At 29.9% G+C, this 20,217-nt stretch overlaps 1 protein-coding gene across 11 annotated transcripts in view; it reads right to left on the bottom strand.

Moving 5' to 3' along the window:
- shep (alan shepard) overlaps window positions 1–20,217 on the bottom strand; it is a 535,390-nt gene that overhangs the window by 380,848 nt on the left and 134,325 nt on the right. For 5 of the 11 annotated variants that reach the window (XM_067049174.1, XM_067049178.1, XM_067049180.1 and 2 more), the window contains one exon: window positions 5,045–5,209. The exons of the other annotated variants lie outside the window; for them this stretch is intronic. In XM_067049174.1, the coding sequence (XP_066905275.1) occupies window positions 5,045–5,077 (33 nt within the window). In that variant the 5' untranslated portion in view covers window positions 5,078–5,209. The remainder of the gene's footprint in view (window positions 1–5,044; window positions 5,210–20,217) is intronic. 11 annotated transcript variants of the gene reach the window in all.

Below are 20,217 nucleotides of genomic sequence, written 5' to 3'. Positions count from 1 at the left end.
GTTTTGACAGCTTCATTCCCGGCAGGAAACTAGAATTTCCTTCCTATCGGTGTGTCTCTCCCATAAAGACGCGTACATCACTCCACCACAACCTCCTAAATCGAAACGTGACGAAAACTTTCTTACTTACAATTATAATGTATGCTATTTTCTACATCATATGTTACATCTAAATGTGACAGTGAAGTTTAATTTTTTTAAATTAGTTGCCGGAAACATTTTAGTGAAATTTATAAACAAATGGTAGTTTTCACGTTCTACTTGAATAAAATGGTTTCAAAGGAATACTATACATTCAAGTTGGTTATAAAGCTCGGAAAACAACGCAATGTTTTACTAATGTTCAACTTGCCATGAGTTTTATCATTGTCATGGCTCTCTTAAAATTAATTTTTTTTTAATCGTATTACAACAGATATTTTTATCCAGGAAAAAAAATCATTATCGTGAATATTGATATGATATACAAGGTTATTATTGTATATTATGTATATTGTATATAACAACCTTTTACATGTTAAAATCTAACTTACTAAAATTTTGTTAATGTATTTACTTCAACTTTCACAAGTAATGAATAAAGTAGCGTTTGAAAAAAAAAAGACTTATATCAACCAATATTTTTGAATTAGCTAAAACTGGGAATCTACACGGACCCGTCACACCTACTAGTATGAGACCCCAAGATCAGAAAAAAGTCTGTCATTTTAACCTAAATTTTGGTTACAAAACGTTAAAAAAATGATTTTTCATTCGGAGCTTTATCGTTAAAACTATCTACAACACTAGAAAACCTAATAGAACATCATTTACAGTAGAGTAAATTTACTAAAATATAAGCTCTAATAGAACTATTTACGTTCCATAGTATCCGAGATACTGATTTTTTAAAAGTAATATTTCATAACAAATGTCCTGAAAAATCAGTAGTTTGTGCATTTATTGTGAGAAATCACTATCTCAGTAGCCATGAGACATACAGATGTTTATTAACACTCAAATGAATTTAATATGCTATGAAGTAGTCTTTATCTTATAAGTAGTCTGCCTTTAGAACGTTAACTAATAACGAGTAAATCAGTATTAAAAAAAAAAATTATATCCAGAAATGTTTTAAAACTGGGAATCTGCTTTTTTTACTTTTACGTATTATATTGTAGGTAGGAATAGAGAAGTAAGCTCACTTTGACCAGCCTCATTAAGTGGGTACCCTTAATTGGGCAAAAATCTGGTGGTTCAGGATGATTCCAACCAAATCACCTCCTGGCACAACCAACGCTCTAGCAACAATGCTTCCTTACTAAGTACTGCTCCCCTGACCGTTCATGGGTTGCAACGGTACATATTTATTTTTTTTTTAATATAGATGATTAACCGTAAGTTAATTTTAAGGAGATGGTCGGCGCTGCGATAAAGAAGGAAAAAAAATATTAATAAATATTTATTTATTTTTCTGAAGACGTTTCGTGGTACAGCGTACGTATTCGTCAGGGTTGTAGGTAAGAGTGGAAACAGAGACCTCTCAAAATAATTACAGATTAGATCATTTTGCGGGATCCCAGTTTACACTCCTACTTACGGCTCTGATGAAAACCTACAGCGTAGGTCGGCACTTTGGCAGAAAATAGTTATTAATATTTTTTTCTTTCTTTATCGCAGCTCTGACCATCCCCTTCAGAAAAAAAAAATGGATAGTACAGTGCCTAAACGTTATCAAATAAATGAACTAAATATTAACAATTCTGTTGGTGAGAAATTTCAACCTGAATTAATTTGAATATAATTACTCAAGGACAACGAAAATTTAAAAGTTGAATAAACTAAACGTATTACTGAATACTTGATGAAGTTTGGTTCAAAAATTGTTTTTATCTTCAGAATAGATTTTGATAGGTATTGTTTTTAAGTTATATATGTATTTAAAAATATTAATCTAAAAGCAGTTAACGATTTCGTGATTCAATCAACACAAGATAATTTTTCAGAACAAATACAGATTACTGGAAAACCTTAATAACGTCATATGAATAAACAATAAGAGTACAGTGTGGGTTGAACCTCTATCTGTTATTTATATATTAACGATGTAACACCATCCTTCATCCCCCTTTTTAATTTTAACCGGTACTGCAGACCATCCAACTGCGACCAAACCGCAATGCGGCTCTTCGACCCCTCCTCCTCAACAACTAATTTTTAAGACCGTTTGCACAAATTGAATTTTTCATTTAGTTGGTTATATAAACCAGACACAGAGTAGATATCGTGTTCTAAAGAACTATGTTTATAAATATTACAAACGTACAAGCATAGAATTAATTAAACTTGCGTAAAAATAGCCAAAAGACTTATATTTCATAAAAAAAAAAATTCTCTTACCACAGTGTTAAGGTCTCAACTTTATCTGTTATTTACATATTAAAGATGTCAGAATTGTAGAAATAATAAAGGAAATTATTTATTTCAATTGTTGTTAAATTCATTTCTCAGGTAAATGATGGGAACGATTTAGTAACTGGTAACTCAATGAAACGTGTGATAAAACCGTCATAATTTATTTTTATTCGTTTATTAAAATTTGGATTTGTATTAAACAAAAATACAACTGGCGAATGTAATATGAATTATAGTACACTGGAATAAACCTGACCTTTCGAGATTCTACCCATTGGTAGAAATCCAATAACACTTTAAAATTAGGTCTCGAAACCAACTTCTGATCAGACGGCTAGATTATCAAGAACTGAAGAGGAAGCAAAGTTAGAAAAAGTGGGTTTGGGTGGTTAAAGAGTTTATCATGAAAGGTTTAATATCTGGCTTTCAGACAGTTCCTCCTCTGTCTTTCATGAGTATTCCAAGATAATCACTTGTCCAGAAGTAGTCTTAGGTACTGGATCTGTTCGAAAGGAATAAGTGGAGCATTATCAGAAGATACTGTAGCTCAGGAAGTCATATGTTTACAACAAAGGGAAAAATGATTTTTGGAATTTACTATAGCCCTCCAGTTTCGACATTACTCTACAAGGGTTGTGCTATGAAATTGGAAATTATACCTAAGTTCAATACAACTATTATAAAATATTTTTGAGATTTCATGTTTTGTTTTTTTAGAAATAATTATGGAAATATTATTGTTCCTTACAACAAATACATAACCACCAGTTATTATAAACGAACAAATATATGATCATATATGAAAAACCATTTATAATATAATAAATATAACATTTACCAAATCTTATAATACATGATACATAAAAAATGTCCAGACACGTTGCGGTACAAACAGTGTATGTAACAATTGAAGAGAAAAAAGAAAATAAAAGTACAAGGAAATACAGCTTTATAGAGTTTATATACCACACAATATAACTCAATTATTCCATTTCATTCACTCGCTGAAAGAACTTATGGGTATATTTTTTAAAACTTAATTATTAAATAAATAAAACATTGCTGAGCGAAAATGTCACAAAATTGATATATACTCAAACACAAAAACACACTCACACACACGATCAAAACGAAGATATGCTGCTGCAGAATAAAAGATTAAATGGTAAAAAAAAAAGGGAAAGGAAATATCTAACAAACGAGTTAGGCGAAGCAATTTATTTGACGAAATGGTCATAATAAGCGATGCCTTTCATCAAAACATAACAGGCTTATGATTTTATGATAATAATTATTAATTAATAAATACCGTATAATTAATTTAAATATTTAATAGATAATTATATAATATTCCAATAAATATTTCCATTTTTTCCGACGTTATTACCTTTTCATCTAAATATGGGATGATATAATAAGACCTATTTATAAGAAGAAAATTGAAATAAAGTAATCAAATAACAGGAGAAAAATATAAAAGAAATGACTAACAATTAATAAATCAAAAATAATAATTTATAATTGTTTTCCACAATTACTGTTTCAGCTAACAATAAAAACTGCTATGGGACGATGAAAATTGATGAAGCTACTGATGGGGGTAGACATCGGTCCAACTGGGTTGAACTCATTATTTTTCATCAGTGGTCAGCAACCCGCCACGGCAGACCAAATTTAATATATTAGCAAATGGGGGCAAGATTTTTTTAGGAGTGAAAAATCTGATAAACTGTCATTTTTTCCTGCTCATTCCTTAATAAATGAGTTAAAAGATAAACAAATAAAAGTGTTCATAAACGTCATGTAAAACAATAACATAATCTATGAGTAGGGAATAATAATAAATCGTCTCTTTTAGAATATGGAATAATAATTCATTAAATTCAAAAGGTTCGGGCTATTCTTCAAGAAAATTGTCTTCACATATAATAATAAAACGAATTAGCTGAAAAAATATTTTAAGTATATGAAATACAAATAAATATTAAGGGAGATCAGTAAGTTTATACCATTAACCTAGTAGTATAAACGTTTTGGATATCTCCAACACAGGTGAAAGATGAGGGTCAACGCATTCTCAAGGACATGGCGGGGAACTAGTATGGCATGGACATTCAAATAGCGTCTTCAAAACTGCATTAATCACAGCGGCGAATATGCTGAAAATATACTAATGTTCAACCTTGAAATTATGTTAATAATATAGATAATAAACGGAATTAATTATAAAAAAATAATTGGAAACCTTACTTCTTAACCTTCATGCAGTTACTGCTATTTAAAAGATTTCTGTAAGATTCGTCTACTAATGATTTAACATTTTTATTTCATTTTTAAGTGACCATTTGAATTAAGTTGTCAAAAAATTCGTACCATTTTGGTTTTCATCAGTTTGAATTACTGAAGCGTTTGGTAGTGTACTTGTTATAAGCTTAAGTATACATCATCGCAAAATATTTCCACAGAAGTTCAAAGGAGTGAATTTCATATGGTAAATGAACAAAATTGTAGAAAAAATAAAAAACAACTGAAGCTATAATCTACTATAGAAGTATAAATCGAATCTCAACTATTCACATTTTAATTATTTCTTAAGCCGAAAAAATACAAAATAATTTCAACTCATTTAATATTATAAAGATGGATTTACCTGGTATGCAACATAGTATTCTGAAGCCAGCATCTTCTCACCGCTTTTACACTTAGTAACACTAAATCGATTTCAGTCCAACTTTATTATCCCCAGTGAGTTAGTTGAGGCTAACCATCTCAGATTATTTAGCTCTTTTATCCTTCTCTTCCTTCACCGGGTCTTCTATTATTAAAGAAAATGATATAAACAAATAGAAATTTATGTTAATAAAATATTAACTTTTTTTTTCATAATTAGTTAAAATTAAAACCGTTAGTTTAAATTCTAACTAGGTCTAGAAAACTATATAAAAAAATAATAATAATAAACTCACACAAAAAATGCCAAGTGTCATTAATCCATATAAATTTTATAAGGGACCTGGAAAGATTATAATTATAAATTACTATTAATTGATGTTTTAATTTAAAATTAAAGCACTAACTGTTACTATTTGGACCAACGGAACCCAAATAAACCAGTACTCGACTGATCGGCAGTAATATCATACCCGGAAAAGCTTCAGGATAGCTAAATCACGTTCAGAGAAATTTAGGAACAAGATAAATCATGAAGTACTAATGTAAACACTGATTTAATTAACTATATAGAATATTCTATTTTACTGACCTATAAATATATATTATAATATGCATTGTACAAACCGACATCTATAAATAAAAAAAAAAGAAAGAAAGAATTACATATACATGTATAATGCTGCCAATTAAATTAAAATAATTTGACGCTTGTTTTCCGGAACCTTTTGTAGGGGGGGAAGGGGTAATACTGTGTAGAAGAAATCTAAATCAGATCTTGACATCTGTCGAAATCCAAAAAGCAAGACAAGGCCGTTCCAATAAAAATCAGCGAATTAAGAGTATAGATGTAAGATAAATATTAATTATTAATAAACATCATTTAAGCTAACTCTATTTAATCACAACTTTCTTTTGTTATCTTTAAACAACAAACAGTAGGTTGATCGTCTCGTAGTTGTTGAGGTAATGATTGAAAATGTGGAGTCGAGTTCTCAGGAGACTAAACCGCACGAATTGTGACAGGAGCTTTCCAAACGACGAGAATGTGTTACTATAGATTTTTTTTTTCAATAAAAAAACAGGAGTAGGTAACGACAGATAAAAATTATTTTTTTATTTCACCACTTAGTCCTGATGAAGCGCAGCAACGTGGGGCGAAACGTAAGTGTATAATAAATATTTTTTGCAGAATTTTGAGCAAACTTTTTTGATTGCCAACCAGACTATCTTACTGCATTGTTGTTCTTTTGGTAATTATCTCACATTTCATAGTTTGATATATTTTGGAATTTCAAAAATATTTTCCCACAATTACTGAGTAGGTAAAATTTATTAAATTGTTTTGATTTAAGTATTTTACGTTTTATATGTTTCACGGCATTACCCCAGCCGTTGGGTCAATACCATGCAAAGTAACATTTATGTAAAATTTGGAAGACTATATAAATATATAGTATTCCAAATACTTAACAAAAAAAAATAATAGAAGATTAAGCTTCCGACAAAATTACGTAAACCAAATTTGATTCGAACTCGGAAAGTCGAAAAAAAATTTAGATTCAGCTTAAGTCAACTATCATAAGCAAAATCTCCACGCTTTCCTACTTATGATCTAACCAGAACCTAGATTTGAATAATGGACACAGCAACAAGAGCTTATGTATATGTTGTTTGTTTTCTAGTCGGGACAAACCCCACCTTTGAAAAAACAAACTCATCTACATAAATGTACTATCACAAAAAAACTTCCTTTTTTCCAGCCGGAAAAGCCACAAAATAAATCATTACAAGTAATGTCGAAAACTGGGGGTAAGCAATCTTCTAAAAGCTGGCTCAGTTTCCAATTTGAACAAAGCAGCCGTTAGTGTTTCATCAAGCTTTTCCATTATTTTCAGTATTCACAGCCCTACTAAGCGAGCGAGGACCTCTCCTCTAAAAGATAACAGCAATGATTATGGGATTTTCGTTTGGGCAGTTATAAATGGACAGGCTAATTAGGTATGTTTAATGTTATGAATTAAATACGACATATCGGGTGCTTTTTCTGAAATAAAATAATTAAAATAAATGATGTTAATTATTAGAACCTTTGCCAAAACGAACAAAGAGAGGTGAAAAATCTATTTAAAAAAAAAGAACCTTATATCACAATTGATGAGTGCCTTTACGGTGGGCACAACGCAGTCTCTGCCTTTAAATTTAAATATTCGACAAATAGAACAGCAAAACAATGGAACGACCTGATTAAAAGAGATATCATTGTTAGAAATGAATTCAAGGACGCAATAAAAAAGAAGAAAAAATAACTTTGGATTAGATGTATGAATATAAGAGAAATAGAAAAAAAAATACTATAACATCAAAGCAGAAATCTGATCTTTTATGAGCAGCTGTTTGCGAAATTAAATTAAATATCAATTTTGACCAAATTTAAATTAAGTAAGCTAATATGATAATAAAGCTTTGATTTATATCAATTGTATCTCTGAAGAACTTAAGAAAATCAGTAAAATATTAACACAAAATGAGCCATATTTAATAAAAAACTTTCACAATCAGACTGAAAAAAACTTTTATTGAATTAATATTTCGATACTTGAACAAATATAATAAACAATATATTTGTAAAACCATACACTACACAAAAAATTGTATGTTTACTGTCATTAATGGCATATTTAACCATTTATACATACAAAGAGGGGATCCGTTTATCTTAGATTTTGAAGGAACTTTTTTTGAACGCAAAAATCCACCTTGGTTTTGTTTTCTAACTATCGAATATTAGGACGTTTTGTAATAATTTAGGAAATGAAAAAAATTCCCATTTTGATAATTTGATATCCTTAATAAGTTTAATACTTGCATGGTATGTTGTTGAATTAATTTTTCAAATGCCGTGCCATCAGAGTAATGTTTAGACACGCTAATTTTCCTATTTTTATTTAAGGGGAATGGATCCTTTAAAGTCACTTTAACCCAAAATATTGAACGTTTTTAATATTTGAGGATCTAGGTTCAGCTGAAAAATGTTCCACTAAAATTTAGGAGTCACGAACGGGATCCTCTCTATTTTATTTCAATTCTTATTCCCAGCTAATTTTAAAGATCATATCATTTTGAATTATTATTAAAATAATTTAAACAATGAATAGTTTATTGTAGTAATTAATTAATGAGAAGATCGTCAAGATTCAAGGGAGGACGGCCTTAGTTATGGGTGCCAAATTCTCCCCTTCCAACATCCTAAAGTAGCCCTACATCGCGAGTCCAAACGTTATTTATTAATGTATTCTTCATTAACATTCTTTATTTTAATTATTTAAATTTTCACGTAATTTTTTATTATTATTTACAAAAATAAACAAACAAATTACAAAGATATACAAAGGAAAGAATATAATGTACATATGCCTTTCCTTTGTATATATTTGTAACAAACAAAGTACAAATATGTAACATAAGTTTGTTTATTTTTTTTTTTGGAGGTAGGAAAAAAATTATTGATTATGAATTTATCTTAGATTTTTAAAAAATAAAATGGATGATCAAGGATTAAGAGGTGGATCATGATGGTTAAGAATAATTAAGAAGATCAATTATTGTTGGCAAACTGAACGTTTTATTTGATTAAATCGTTAAAAAAAAATTGAAATTTCGGAATTTTATTAAGAACAGTATATGGTTTCATTAATAATAGCATGGTAACAGTAATTAATTATACTGTTTAGTCATTCTGACTCCAAAAATGTAAATTTTACAGTAAAAACAATGTAATAAACATGGAGCGTTGCATGACTTACCGACAGGTAGAAAGAAAAAAAATAGAATCCTCACACATTTAGAGAGAGCATTAGTAACATTAGCATACAGAAAATAGTGAGCATTAATGAAGGGGGTACATGCGATGTCATAATCATTAGAGTTCAACAAAGAATCTCATGGTCGTTAGGTATAACGGAATATGGATGTAAGCTTTAGTTAAAGAATATGAATAAATAAAAAATCAGAATATATATTCATGGGAATCATTAATCTCAAGAAGTAATATTAGAACTAACTTGGACATAATTTTCCAAAATACAGAAATAATGAATTAATTTGTTTCTTTATACTACACTACAATTTTATTGTATGCTCCTATATTCAACGTGCAGGTCTAAATTTAAAACATAATAGTACTTAATTTACTTATTATTATTCTTTTTTTTTAAATTAATTTAAGATAATCCACAGTAATGCTGATGCCTTGCCTGTAGTATTTTTTTTCTTGAAAGTTCAGGAAAACTGTCCCACTATGCAGCAGATTACAGATTATAATCTACTAGCAGACCCGCCAATGCTATTGCTAGATTAGGTGATGCATACAGATTAAAGAACTGAGTTGAAAGTTGAAAAAATTAATTGAAAGTTTGAAATTAATTGTTTTAATTAAACATTTACGTATACATTATCATTATTATTATTATTATTTGCCAACTTAAATTAAACCAGAATATGGGATATGGAACCGAACCGAATTGTTTTATTTATAAGCTAGATAAAAACGAACATGATTTGCTTTTTTCTAAAAAATAAATTGATGATTAACTTTTTGTGATGATTAAATTTACTTGAAGCTTTACTAAAACTTTTTGCGATTAAAAAATTATTTAATGGAATCAGTAATATGTTTCTATTTTCTATATAACAAAAAAAAATATATACTTTCTGAGAAACGATCTAAAAATGTTCAATTTAGTTTATTAATTTTTTTAATCGTTGAAATAATAAAGGGATTTCAATAGCTTTAAACATACCCATGGCGAAAGGAAACATTTAGAAAAACCCAGCATGTAAGTAGGTCCAGTAATTCAAAAGTTTATTGCAGACAAACTTTTGAACCATTCATTTTTAAATACATAGAGTTACTAATTATAGATACTGAAAAAGGGGGCTCAATATCCCTGAAACGTTCACGATAAAAAAAGTAAATCAAAATCTGTTGTTTTAATTTTTAAATCGAATAACAATAATATCTATAGTAAGTTGTAGATAAGCAGTCACTCGGAAGAAGTCACCTCCATATGAGTGTATATTTATAAAAACAAGTTAAACCCACATTCTGCCTCTTCTATCCTACCCTTGAGGAAAATCCAGAATGACAAGTAAACCCCCAGAACCCGGAGGAAAAAAAGGTAACTTATTCCATACTATGAATATAATGCTAAAATGAACATTAAGAACATGAAATGAAAAATGTGGACTAGAAATTTTTAAACCAATGATAAAAAATTTAGAAAGAAGACTACAGTTTAGCAGACGAAACAAAAAATGTAACAAATAAATGCAACGATATTTTCATTGGGTTTGGATTGACATTAAAAATCTAAATCAACTATCTCGAGGGATGACCAGAAGTTTATTTATTTATTTAAGAAAAAAAATACAATTCTTAATTTTCGTTCATTTTTTCTTCTATACTGACATATTCCGGAAAAATTTGCTCTAATAGAGCTCTGTGCATTGAATAATACCTGAAATATAGTTTTAACTAAAAACAGCATATTTTATTATACTGGAGTGAAGTAATATAAATACCTGATATCAATAATGTTTTGCTACTTTAATTGATAATCAAATATTAATAATTGTATTTGTCAAAAAAAGAAAAACGCGTAAATACTGATCCAAAACTATACAAGAGAGTTTTTTACATTTAGGATTCAAAAAATGCAAAACGTCAGGGTCGATTTTGAAATAACAATTAATACTTAATACAATCCGTTCTTCATAGTTTCTTATTACAAAGAACTTTATCGTTTACTTACTCAATACATGAAAGGAATGCTAGTTCCATTTCAGTAACAGGGTTTCCTTCCGAGAGTCGACTATGAGTGCTGACTCCGGGGATTGGGACAGAGCAGTTGAGAGTCTCTAGGGGGAGGAGCACGTGACCGGAAGGACGAAACGAACCAAATTCTGGAAATTGGAGGAGGCAGAAGGGCTCCGAGGGACGAAGGGCGTGCGCCGCCCTAGTCCCAATATGCCCCCTGGAAGGGTGTGGCAGTAGTAGAGCGATTCCACATTCCTGTCAATTGGGATATGATTTGCCACAATAAATGGTACAAGAGCCCGAGAGGAGAGGAATGACAGTTATCTCATCCCAATGTTTGATTACTTTCATGAAAACTATGTATAATTAATAGTCACAATTGATGAATCTGCCATGTATAGGCAGGGGGAATATAAAATGGCGGCTATTTCAAAGCGACATTTAAAAAAAAACTAATTTTTCATTCGGAGCTCTATATCTTAAAAAGTAGGAACAGCACAAGAAAACCTAAGAGAACGTCATTTAAAGAAGAGTAAATTTGCTAGAAGTTGAGTGCTAATAGAGTTATTTACGCTAAATAGTTTATGAGAAGCGAAATTTCATAAAAATGTTGTATGGGACGTACTGAAAGATCAGTACTTGGTGAATTTATTTTGAAAAATTTATATCTCAAAAACCATTTGACGTACAGATGTCTATTAGCATTCAAATTAAAGCTAGTTTAATGAGCTATAAAGAAGCTTATGATGTTTATCTTCGTAAGAGTAATAGTTTACATGAAATTTGCTAAAATTAATTGATTTATAATTGGACATGTTTGTCGGGGGTGCGGTCAGCAAAGAACAACATAAATAAATAAAACCATATTTATTTATTTTATGCCGGCGTTTCAACCTGAGTTTCAGGTCTTCATCAGGGGTTATGGCGTAGAAGGTAGGATTGCAACTGTAATTGATTTATAGTTGTTCGGACAAATTTTCATTTGCAAAATAGTCCATTAAACTAGCTTTAATTTGAGTGCTATAGACATCTGTACGTCACATAGTTCCGGAGATGGAGATTTCTCAAAATAAATTAACTAACTAATCTTTCAGTAGATTTTTTAGAAATTTTGCTTTTTAAAAAGCTATATCTCGAAAACTATTGGACGTAAATAGCTCTTTTAGGGCTAATAGTTGTGGAAATTTACTCTTCTTTAAATAATGTTCTCTTAGATTTTCTAGTGTTGTTGGTAGTTTTTAAGATATAGAGCTCCGAATGAAAAATTAAAGTTTTTTTAAGGTTTTGAAACAGCCACCATTTTTTACTCCCCTACCTTGGGGGACTACTTGGCAGACTCATCAATTTTGACTAGTAATTATGCCTAGATCTCATTAAAGTAATTAAAAATTGGGATAAGATATCTGCCTTTTTTTCTTCCCGGCTCTTGTACTATTTATTGTGACAAATCATATCCCAATTGACAGGAATGTGGAATCGCTGTACGACTGCCACACCCTTCCAGGGGGCATATTGGGACTAGGGCGGCGCACGCCCTTCGTCCCCCCTGGATAGATATATATATATCCAGTGTTTCTTTTCACTAGTTAAACTTCTTGAATTTTTAAAAATAATTTTAAAAAAAAATACAAACATTTTTCTGACAATTATTTCAGACAATATTCACTTTCAAGATTCATATGCTAAACATAAAAAATGCAATACAGGTCCTGTTTCTGAATCATTGGCCTTAAGAACTGGTTTTATTTCAAAAGAAACGCTTCAATATAAAATTATAAACATATAAAAATGTATTTTTTTTTTTTATAATTCTAACGAAGAGCCGTACTAATATTCTCAAAACCAGCATGTGGTTCTCCAACCGCAGGAAAAATCGATTTCCTTAATGAATTATAGCTAATATTTGAGAAAACCTGTGTTAATATCAAATAAGTCAATTTGAGAAAACCATGAATTCAATTAAATACTGCAGTTAGGAGAGTCATGGCATTTCACTAGTCAGTTTAAATCAAAAACCTGATGAATCGGGAGCATATCGAAGTTAGAATGGAAAAATACACAGAAAAAGAATCAGACATAGCCAAAAACAAATCCAGAACAAAGGGGATAAGAAAGTGGATCGGATCCGCAAGAGGTCTCCGAAAGTATTGAAGAATAAGTGCACTGCAACGTCAGGTAGAAAGCTGCAATTCCTTTTCTAGTCCAGGTAGGTTTCACAGTTTCTCGGATCGGACAATCCTCCGCGGGGAGTCGATCCAGCTCTCCTATTGTCTAGTGGTATCAAGAAAGTTATGAGGAAGATGAAAGGGCTAAGAGGAAACAGAACTGATAATGATAATGGTTAATGAACCTGAAGGTACGACACCCATAACTGTATTCATATTAGTCCAAGCCCAAGAGCAGAAAAAAAAAAAGTTATATCACACCAATATTAGATTACTTCATTAATTACTAAAAACTATAAATAGTTAAGTGTCAAAATCGTTGACTGTGTCAAGTCAAAGTAATGAGGAATAATCGCGCCTTTTCAGAAGTAATGCTTTTTTTCAAGCCGTTTTCCAATTTCAGGCGCTTTTTAAAAGTTGCTGTAAGTCTCATCTTCCCGTTTTTAGCAAATGTTTCAAAAGTTATATATGACCGTCGCTTCTGGGGGTCTTGGTGGAGCGGGTCAGGCCGGGAAGAATGGCCTTTTTTTGTTTTATAATCTCCTCTTGTGAGATTGTGACATGTTGTATATCGACCAAGCTACTCGGCATAATTACCCGATTGAAAAGTCAGATAAGTAAGACTACCCTATGGAGTGTGGGAGTACAGGGTTTCACGTCATATTCCAATATCAGGGGCTTTTTAAATATTGCTCGATTAAACTACAAAATTCATTTATTGAGTCCTTGCAAGTTAGGAAATTCGCACTTTATTTTCTGTTGGAAAATACTTCGATTTTTACCTTTACTATACAAGGAATGCAGTAATTTCATTAAAAAGCAAATATTGAAGTATATACGTAGCGCGTTTTCTACAGGTTATTTCTTAGTTGTGAAACCTCTTCAGTTATTTTTCATTCTGAGGTACGTAACCCTAAAAATGACTACAGCAATAAAAAGAACTTCATGGCACATTATTTAAAAAAGAGTAAATTTTATAAAAATACGAACTCTAATCGAGCTCTTTACAACCAATAATTCTCAAGATCATGTTTTTCAAATATAATTTTTTTTTTTTAAATTGCGAAAAATTGATATTTTGTTTATTAATTTTGGAAACTGTTTCTCCTACAAATATAAACTTTACCAACTGCATTATAGTACATTCAACTAGTTATGATATGGGTGCATATATATTATAAAATATATATAGATACATGAGATATAGTTTTTCATAAACCAAAAGTTTTTTCTGAATAACGAAAAATCAACATTGTGTGAATTTATTTTGTTGAATACGGTGCAAACAGCTGCTACTATGCTACTACTCCTGAGAGCTTACAGACATTTGTACGTCGTTCGTAGAAGTAATAATTTTCATGATAGTCGCGAAAATAAATTCAAAAATTATGATTTTTAGTTATTTGAAAAAAAAACTGTTGCTTTTTGATAAACTGTATCCAGCTATATTAAGATTCATATTTAGCAAATTTACTGTACTTTAAAGTTTTTTAGTGATGTAGATAGTTTTAAATATATCCCCATGAAAATTTTTTTTTTTTAAGTTTAGAAATCTCTATTGTTTATTTCCTCAACTTATAGTTGCAATTCATCAATTTTGATTATTGACTATATACAGTTTTCATTAAAGTAATAAAAAATAACAGTCAGAGAATGAAATTTGAAATCACTTATCCAGTGAAATCACTTAATTATATCATTTCTGATGCCAAAAGACTATTTAGAAAAAAAAAAAGTTTAGTTACTGTTTTGAGGTTAACTATAAACAATAGTAATAATCACATTGACAATCTTTTTTGTATTTTATTTTTTTTTTTTTTAATGTAGGCATGTATCTTGAATCTATTGGAGGTAGTAACACCATCAAGGTATTTTATCCTGGCCGGACCCAACTTTGCTCCATCGAATGAAATACGATCGATTACTTTCAACTTTTCCTGAGAGTCAGACCAGCGTTGGCTGTCAGGAACATAAACCACTAAATCACAGAAACTAACATAACAAACTTGGGAATTACAAGACTCAATTTATAAGGCCGTATTTTATTAGAAGCAACATCCTAGCACGTCAGCGTTTTTCAATTTGTCCAAGAGGATGATCGTTTACGTCTCTTGATGGCGACAAGACACGAATCTATTAAGAATCATTTTAGTAAAACCACCAATTTACCAAGATCTCATGCAATAGACTTCGTCGATAAAAGGGATGAAAGGTCAGCTCTCAACAGCGGTAACTAAAAACAGGAAATACCATGATTTTTTTATATCATTTTTTGAAAAATAAATAAATACAATATAACATAAAGAATAAATACAAATACAAAAATAAGATGTAATTGTTAGTTAATTGTAGTAGTTAAGTAATGAGTTAATATTTCGTTTAATTTAGATATGATGGAGAAAATAATAAAAATGCTTTAAAATTATCTCTGATCATAGATAAGTATTCTGTCTCATGTAGTAATTTAGTACATTGTTTATTAACTTAACATGGTAAAATCTAAAACAATTACAATATATCGCTTACCAATATAAAAACCATTAAGTCTGATTTAAAAACAAAACAAAATAAATGGCATTTTACAATATAAAAGACAAGTAATTTATTCAATATTATAAACCATACAAATTTAATTAAGACGACAAATAAGTCATTGCTCGAAGAGAGACCCAAATTTTTCAAAATAATCAGGAAAAAAATGTTTGATAATCAAATTTTAAAAAAAAGAAACAGGCTTTTATAATACTACGTTGATCAGTATCACAAAAATATTATGATGAAGCTTTGAAATTGAACATAAATTTTTATTTAAAGCTTACTTAATTTTAATTATCATTAAAGTTACTTATTTTTTTTTATTGTTTCCTTTTTTTTTTCTTTAATCCTTAGAAGAACCTTCGTTTTTCTTTTCATTTCTCAGTTTAAATAAATGATTTCCGTTGAACGTAAATACCAGCCGTGAACCAATTTTTTTTACTATAGTTTCTATCTTTAAAATGTAATAAAAAGTAACGATTTTAAATTATTATTAATATAAAATATATTCAGTGTCTTATCATGAAAATAGAAACTTAAATAAAGTATTAAGTGATTTAAAAAATCACAAGTCCGACCTAAAATTTTCTTATATCGATACCAAATATTTCCACACTTTATTTTACGGTAGAGAACTTAGACCTATATTCGTAAAAATGGAAAAACAACACACTTTTCCGATTTACTTATAAATAAGAGAAATTATACCGTATACATAAAGTTATAAAAAAAAAAAAAAATCTAAACGATAGATATTAATGAAATGGCTTGAATGCATGTATGGTGGCGGATCTCCAAGCATGCACGCAACGAACATCACGAAAAGCAAATATGAATGGTTAGCGTGCAAGAACTCGTATATGTTATTTCAACGCCTCTGATATAATTATAATTAAACTTACACAATCAATAAATTCCAGAAACGAATGGGTTGTGTTCACAATAAAAAATAATGAAATTGCGGATAAAGTTTTGCATATAGATAAATAAAAATTTATATGTATTGTGTTAGAAACAAAAATGGATAAATTAAAGACAATTTTATGATATGAGGAATAATTTTTGCTATCAATTTCAAAGGGTTATATGACAACCTTCCTAATGCAAGTAGTAGTACTGCAAACCAGATGGCAGCTAATGTTAGGTTACACGTTCATTGTGATAGCGACCGTTGAACCTTCGCTTTAGGATATAAGGGATCCTTCCTATTATGGCGATTAGATGAGAGAGTCCTTGAAAAAAGTTTGTAGCTAACCACTCCACTAGAAACAGTGCTACTGGTCCGTCATACCCAGTGGTCCATCACTCCCGGAATTACCCTATTTAATTATTACTTTTGCTAACTAATGCCTAATAATAAAAAAATATGCTACATATTAATTGAACATTAACTTTCATGAAAAAATAAACGAAAAAAAAATTAATTATAATATTTCGTAAAAACATAAAATATATTATGTTGATCTATATCAGAGGCAATTAGGCAGTTTAAACCAGGAGCGCTGGAAGTAATTACATGTTAAATATATTTATGAATATTCAAAACCGAAATGAACTAAAATAAAAAGTTAAGCTTCGATGATAAATTTAAAAAGGGGATGAATAAAAAAAAAAATACTAAGCTACTACTTACTACAGCAACGTAAAGCATGCCAAAAAAATAATTTTCTTACCTGGAAAAGAGAAATAATAACATCAAGTTTTGAATAGCATAAAATTAATTTAAAACTACATTTCTTAATTTTTACAAGGGAATCCGTGTTATTACCGAGATAGCTAAGACGGAACGGAAAGCGTGATAAATTTAAACAATATAACAATATTGGAAGAAGATGTAAATGTAGGTTGACCGAATAAGTAAATTGTAGGAAGATACTCCGGGTGGTGGTCAATAAAGGTATCAAAATAGTAAAAGAAAACTATTTATTGTTAACAAACGTTTCGCCTCACGTTGGTTAACAATAAATAGTTTTCTTTAACTATTTTGATAGCTTTATTGACCGCCACCCGGACTATATCCCTACAATATATACGATAATAGACTAAAAAATAAAATAAATATATTATTTTAAAAACAACAAAGCCGCAATTATCTCAAACACAAATATCAATCAACGTTACACCAAATCACTAATAATATCCACATACATAGCGTGTGTTAGAGTGATGTACTCGGTGTGAGCTATGCAGGGTCTGCATTATTGTCACCATATTATTTCTGTCCTGATGATATCTTAATTACGTTTATGAATTAGGAACTTATACACTGATCTCATAAAACTTAAGGGCAGTTGCGTTTGCTTTAGGGTATGATGAAACTAAGTTATTCAAAACTAGTACTAAATTATTTTTTCTATTTAATTCTATTTTTTTGTTAAGCTTTTTAAGTTGGCGGTTTAACGTGAATTAATTTCCAGGTCTAAACATTTAAAATTGAAAGCCCTGATTACTTTCCATCCAAAGATAGATTTCATAATTCTGAAGTTCCCGAATTAACAAAATGGTATCTTATTTTATAAAAATTATTAAACTATATTTAAAACGTGTTGAACCTAAAGAGATTCATACAGGAATTATTTAACTTTAATTCAGTTTTTCGGAGCCAGGACATCAAAATTTAGCAAATGATGTTTTTGTATTTTTTATGAATCTCCTCCAAGTAAGACGAATATTCAACTGATTGGTCTCATCGACTCACTGTTGTATTTATTTGGAAATTTGATTTTTATTTTATTAATTTGATTCGTCAGTATTTACTAAAGTGTTTCAATTTACTTTTTATCCATTCAGAAATTTTTAGTTATTTTGTCATTTTTTTCCTGTTATAAAAAATGTTAATTATCAATAATTTACAGACCATTTATTTTTATGTTTATAATATTTTCTATAGTTCATCAATTTTACCTAATGTTTATAGATTGTATTTTTAGTTAGTTACTTTGTAAACTCCTTCCGCCCCAAAGGTAGATTTAATTATTCTGGATTGAACATTTCTTAAATTGCAAAAAGTTTACATGAACAATTATTAAACTATCATTGACAACAACATTGAAGCCTTAACGCATTCCTCAGAAGAAATGGGTTAGTCTATATCAAAAATTAAACAGTTAATATTTGCATTAATTTTGGGGGGTTATTTTATAATAAAAAAAGAAGAAAAAATTATATTCTACAAACATTTTAAAAAAAATTATTTAAACCTCAATCTCTAACCGTGTTTTTATGACACATCCATTAAGCAAAATAGTACTTAATGTGATAGCTTTCAAAACGCATTCATTATACATTCCAACATTACGTTAATCTGGGATGACACAATGCAACGCTGTATTACCAACTCGGCTCGAGGAAGATAAATACTAATGTCATGAAAGAGCGTCATTTCATTTTACATCATCACAAACGCCGAGCAATCGAGATGTTAGCTCTAACTTGAGAGTCATCCCATAGAAAATCGTGGGGAAATTCTAGATATAATGGTAATGAAATGAATTCATGCACAGGAGGTATGACAAAAATAAGCTGTTATACCTTTAAAAATAGGTTTTTAATATAAACAATAAACAAAACAAAAATGGCTCTATAATTAGCTACGGTTGCATAGAACGTGAAGATTTGTAACTGGGCTCGAAGCCAAAGAGGATAAAAACGAAAGTTGAAACTGTACTGTGGTATTAAATACTTTGATTCAGTGCCTTTTAAATACCATTATTATTGCTTATATAATATTTGTTTCTAATTTAACAAATCTTTAAATTAATACATCGGGAGAAAGCCAAAGCGATGTATGGGCAAATTTTACTACCTCGTGTTTTAAACATTTTAAAATGGTTTTATATTTTCTAGACAATGCCAAATGATCGAATTACAATTACAAAATTATGAATTGGCTTACATTGAAATTAGAAATGAGATTTTTTTAATGTATTTTTAGTTAGTGACATCACCTGTTTATTAATGTGGTCTATATCACTGCGTAGAGAATAGCAAAATTTGCATATATAGGGTGTTTTTTTAAGCCCGATAGAACTTGAAATTGTAAAAAATAACACAAAAAATTAAATTGTAATCAAAATTTTTTTTTTATTCGAAAGATCAATACGTGACATTAACATTTGAAAATGATTTCGGGCATATGGGCACCGCGGCTGTTCTTGACGAAGCGCATTCTGTAAAATTGTGTTCAGCGATGAGGCGCATTTTTGGCTTAACGGGTTTGTTAATAAGCAAAATTGCCGCATATGGTCGTGCGATTTGACACCTCTCGATTATTTCCTGTGGGGCTACGTGAAGTCACTGGTTTATGCTGATAAACCAGCAACAATTGACGCCTTGGAGGCCAGCATTGTTCGTGTTATTCGTGACATACGGCCAGCAGTGCTCGAAAAAGTGGCCCAAAATTGGACGTCCAGAATGCGCTTCGTCAAGAACAGCCGCGGTGCCCATATGCCCGAAATCATTTTCAAATGTTAATGTCACGTATTGATCTTTCGAATAAAAAAAAATTTTGATTACAATTTAATTTTTTTTATTTATTTTTTATTAAGTTATTTTTTACAATTTCAAGTTCTATCGGGCTTAAAAAAACACCCTATACATCACTTAGGCTTTTTTTGATGTTATCAATTTAAAATG

Source organism: Halyomorpha halys, unplaced genomic scaffold, assembly GCF_000696795.3.
Source record: "Halyomorpha halys isolate HHAL.00 unplaced genomic scaffold, Hhal_1.1 Scaffold712.1, whole genome shotgun sequence".
In the NCBI taxonomy this organism is placed as follows: domain Eukaryota; kingdom Metazoa; phylum Arthropoda; class Insecta; order Hemiptera; family Pentatomidae; genus Halyomorpha; species Halyomorpha halys.
Note: the sequence above shows the minus strand (reverse complement) of the source record. Positions and strands in the feature narration are given on the sequence as shown.